We start from the raw sequence: 4,653 nt of genomic DNA on the forward strand, positions 1-4,653 counted from the left end.
GCTTCCCCTGCCAGGGGCTGGGCCCAGGCGCCCCGGACCGGCGGCCTTCAGAGCGACGTGCCCTGCCGGTTCTCTGCAGAGAACCTGGTCGCTCTGCGAGTGCTGCGAGGAGCAGTTGTCCCCTCGGGAGCTTTGGCCGGGTGCGGAACCAACGCCTTTTGTCAGCCCAGGAAGAGTCCAGTGAGATTTTGGATGATGAAGCTGCATTGAGCAAAGCAGCGAGTGCACAGCAGCCACTGCCTGGCCACCGCTGCCTGGGGCTGTGCAGGCACGGGCCTCTTGGGCTGCCAGGGTGGGGAACCCAGGTTCACGCCCTGCACCTTGCCCGGCCCAGCTCCAGAGGCAAGGGAGCGCATGGGAGCTGTTGCCCAGAGCGAACCCGACTCATTGCCCCGCCGGAGGGGCTCTGCAGCGTTGTTCTCTGCTGAAAGGGCCAGACCCTGCTTGGGGGCAGTTCCTGCCGGAGAGCCCTCGCCTGACAGGCGGGCAGAGGCAGGCTTAGCCAGCGGCACAGGGGAAGTGCTGCGTCCCGCTGCCAGCAGGTTTCTGGGGCTTGTGGCGGCGAGCTGTCTTTCCACGTCGGCAGAGGTGGTGGGGCCTGGTGCGGTGCTGAGCCACCGCTGCGTGTGCTCTGCAGCTCTGGCGCAGCCACTGGTGCTCACTGATGCCTTGTGGGTGCTGCAGCTCTCCTGTTCTCATTTCTGGTGCTGGCTGGAGATCCCTCCACCACCAAGTGCGGTGTCCTTGTGCCTTCCGGCACCCCACAAATGGCACGGTTCTCTTGTTTTCTTTAAATCCCTTTAAATATCCCTGCTGCGCTGCAATGCCTGCCAAAGGAACACTGCGCAGGTAGAGCACCGCCCGCCCTCCGTGGCAGCGCGTTGCTGCTGATGCCTGCCGGGACTGTCGGCTGGGCAGCGTGTCGCTTGTCGTCCGTCCCTACCAGCTGCTGGCACAGCAGCCCCAGGCCCGCACCGGGGCTCTCGTGCACTGCAAGATGTGAGTTCCCAAGTCCTCCCCTTTCCCACAGCCTCGGCTCTCCCAGGCTGCCTTTGACAGGCACGGGGGGAAGCTGCTGCGCTGGCGGAGCGGCCGTTCTGCTGCGCCGCGGCAGCTGCTGCGTCAGACCGAGCGCTGCAGTACAAGCAGCTGCCGGACTGGAAAAGCAGCCCGGGCCGCGCTGAGGCAAGCTCCGAGGCAAGGGTTGTGAGGCGCCTCTCCCGGAAGGGGCTGAGGCTTTTCCTTGGAAGCCACAAGTAGCGCGAATCATTGGGCCACCGTGTCCTGCCCAAGCCGTGACCGGAGCCACGCGTCCCTCGGGCTGCTCGTGCATGCGTGTGCTCGGCTGCCAGGCGGGAGAGCCCAGCCTGTTTCCCTGCAGCAGGGGCCATGGGCCGGGGAAAACGCGGGCAGTGACTCACTGCTGCAGCCCCGTCCTGCGTACCCCTCCCCAGGCATCCCACCATCACCCGAACGATCTAACAGAAACACCAACGTCCAGAGTTTGGAAAGACTTGCCAAAGAGCTGGCGATTGCATCAGACAGGATCTGGCCCCGACGCTCGCTGCCCACAGAGCGGCTGTTGGGGGCCAGCACAAGCAGGGCCTTTGTTCACTTTATCGGCACATCTGGGCTCGCTCTAACTGACACGATCGAGGGCGACGCCTGCTCCGAGCTCCCGCTCTTGTGCTGCCTTTCGCGTCCCCGTGCCGCGGGGAGGGCTGCGGGGGGGGCGGCCCCCCGGGGCGCACAGGCGGCTCCTGACGGCCGAGGGGGCTTCGTGCCAGCCCTTGCACTTCCTTGTGGTTTCCGAGTTGCGCCGTTTCCCTTATCCGCGGCACCTGGGAAGCACAGCCGCTTTCCTGGGACCAAGAGGAAAGGGAGCCTGTGCCATTAGCTCAGTCGGTTCCCTCTTGCACTCAGAGTTCCTGGTTACAGCTGAGTCTTTTAGTCCAGGAGCAGGGCCATGCCGCCTCCTCTGCAGCTTCTCCAGCGCTGTAGATTCTGTAAGAGCTTTTCCCGGCTGAGCTTTCCTTACCCGTAACACAAACATGCCACATCCGCAGGCTCTCGGCACACATCGTGTTCTCCCCCCAGTCGCCTCCCTCGCTCTCCCGACTGCGCAGGAATTCCACTTTGTGCTTGCAGCTGGAGTAAGCACAACACAGCCAAGGCTCAGCCCCCCCCGCCCCTCAGCTGGCAGGAGCCCCCCCAGCTTCGCCACCGCAGAGACCGGCTGTTTTCACTTCCCCACGCCCTTCTCATCCCTCACGCTGCGGGCCGTGCAGAACAGGGTGAACAGCACGGGGCAGATCTTGAAGACAAACACTGCAGCGGGGGCCTCTTGCCTCCCCTCTGGCAAGGACTGTCCCAGATCCCCCATTCCACAACTCAGCAAGCCCAGGGATTCCGGTCTTCTCCCACCCCAGGCGTCTGCAGAAATCCCCCTGCGGAACAGAAGTTCTGCCACTTCCTGCCAGAGGCCCAGGACAGGAAGTTCCAGAACAGAACCAGAACGGACAGCAGACAGTCAGTTCAAAGATTTTATTTAACTGTCATAAAAGGAGAAGCAGACGATGATTCCAAACCTGTTAACCCGGGTCTAGGATTTACAGACAATATGCACCAAATCAAATTAACAAAAATCTCTCTAGGGGCGGGGCAGGGGAGAGTTAGAGGCAGAGACGTAGCTACGAGAAAGCCACATGTACTTGGTCCCAGTTCTAACACGACCTCAACGTGGTAGGATCCAAATAAGAGGGCTGTGGGGCTGGAATGTGCCTGCCCAGCCCTCAGGGGTTCGTGGGCCCCAGAGGGCTCCTTTGCCCCGCGCACCGTGTCGACGCAGCCCTGGTGTCAGGCTGGCGTGCCGCGGGGGCCCGGGGCGGGCGCGGGGGGAGTCGAGTGTCAAGGCAATAAATACTGACAGGCCAGGCACAGATTTTAAAGGCAGAACAGATACATAAGGCATTAACCGCTTCCGAGTACGTGTCCATTGCAAGCTCTTTGTGATCGCATCAGGAGAGCAGCTGCAGAAACAGCCGAGTCCATCCTCAGCCCAAAACAGCCAGGAGGGCAGGTGCCGCCCTACGATTTCAGTGCTTTGCAGCTGCCTTGGCTGCAGTGAGAAGTGTGAGGTGATGGCAACACTGGTGACTCCCGCACCCGCCCGCCTTGCAACCCCCTCCATGCCTCGGAGGCGCTGAGGCTGCCAGAGAGCTCGGACCTCTACGCAGCAGGGCCAGGGGTCCTGCCAGGCCAGCTCTCTGGACACAGGGAGGGGCGGCCAGGCGTCACCCAGGACGTCACACCACCCTCCCCTCTGGAGATGTCCCGTCTCGGGTGAAGAACGGACCAGCAGCAAAGCGGCGTGTTGTGAATCTTTCCTAATAACCCATGAGGGGCGTGACCAAGATGAGTGCCATGCCAACAAACGGGGGGTGGGGGGGTGGGTGGCATTTAAAAAGTGTAACAAGGGCAGGGCCCCCTCCCTAGAGGATGCGTGTTACACATTAAGGCATCATGGTTACAGGGAACATCCACAAATGAAGCTGCCAGTGTTCCCAGGACACTGACCGGTGGAAGGGGCAGGCTGGACATGATTTTAGCCAACAAATGGATTCAATAGCTGCCTGGCATCAAAGTTCTTCAGCTACTGGGAGGCAGTAGCTACCCTGAGCTGTGCACAGGAAAGCCAAGCACAGGATCCTACCCAGAGCATAGGGGTCTCTCCCCTTCAGCACCTACCCCAACAAAGGAAGGTGAGAGGCAGCAAAGGGCCTGGCGAGGGAGCAAGTGCTCCCACCTCTGCGCTGGGACAGCACGGCCCTGGGACGGGCAGCTGGAGATCAGATGCAGACAGCACGGTTCGGTCAATGCACTCAGCGATTCTCTGGGGAGGGGGCGCATTACAAAACTGAGCTCTCTGGTCAAATTATAACAGGGGGTGAAGGGTAAGAGGGTTCCAATGTCAGCACTTTGGTACAGGGGGGGATTTCTACGGTAGCCACTGTCTGATTCACGCTCTCTGGGGTTTGGCCTTGGGAAGGGCTAGTCCTTCCAATCCTTCTTGATGGTCAGGTTCCACTCCCAGGACAGGTGGTCAGTCTTATCGTCATCTGTGAACTTGGATTTGATGTTGTAGCTGCCCCGGGCCAGCATGCCCTTAGGAGCTTCTTCCATGGGGGTCAGAAACTCATACTCCTCTGCTCGGGGGCCGTAGCTCCCAACCATGTATTCGGTCTTGTCAACTAGAAGGAGAAAAAGAGGTGTATGGAGGCCATCTAAGAGCCTCCCCTGCACTTGGGGCAAGGCTGGAGCAAGCGAAAGGTCTGTTACTGCTACAACAACCCACAGAGGAGCTGCAAGAACAAGACTGTTGCCCCCATTAACAGCTCCGTTCACTCCAGGAACGGCTCCTCCCGCAGGGAGCAATCCCCCCACGCTAGCACCGCTGTCAGCACTCCGGCGGGGATGACACCCCAGCTCCAGAGGCGCAGGTAGAGCCAGGACCGCAGGCTGCCACCCTGCAGCAGACCCAGAAGCCTTCACCCAGCGCCATGGGCTCAGCGGCACGGACGCGACTGCAGACTGTCCCCTCCCATGACGAGCTGTGGGGGCACCAGCCGGCGAGCCCCCACCACCCCAGCGCAA

General features: G+C 61.3%; 2 protein-coding genes across 2 annotated transcripts in view; both read right to left on the reverse strand.

The window, feature by feature from the left end:
- P4HB (prolyl 4-hydroxylase subunit beta) overlaps positions 1-2,383 on the reverse strand; it is a 12,995-nt gene extending 10,612 nt beyond the window's left edge. The window contains exons 1-2 of the mRNA XM_009644327.2: positions 2,247-2,383; positions 2,039-2,148 (exon numbers count right to left, since the gene is read on the reverse strand). Of these exons, the coding sequence (XP_009642622.1) occupies positions 2,039-2,148; positions 2,247-2,383 (247 nt within the window). The remainder of the gene's footprint in view (positions 1-2,038; positions 2,149-2,246) is intronic.
- Positions 2,384-2,529: 146 nt separating this feature from the next.
- The window catches only part of ARHGDIA (Rho GDP dissociation inhibitor alpha), an 8,572-nt gene continuing 6,448 nt past the window's right edge, over positions 2,530-4,653 (reverse strand). The window contains exon 5 of the mRNA XM_009644121.2: positions 2,530-4,250. Within this exon, the coding sequence (XP_009642416.1) occupies positions 4,051-4,250 (200 nt within the window). The 3' untranslated portion in view covers positions 2,530-4,050. The remainder of the gene's footprint in view (positions 4,251-4,653) is intronic.

This window comes from Egretta garzetta, unplaced genomic scaffold, assembly GCF_000687185.1.
Source record: "Egretta garzetta isolate BGI_Z169 unplaced genomic scaffold, ASM68718v1 scaffold381, whole genome shotgun sequence".
Taxonomy (NCBI): domain Eukaryota; kingdom Metazoa; phylum Chordata; class Aves; order Pelecaniformes; family Ardeidae; genus Egretta; species Egretta garzetta.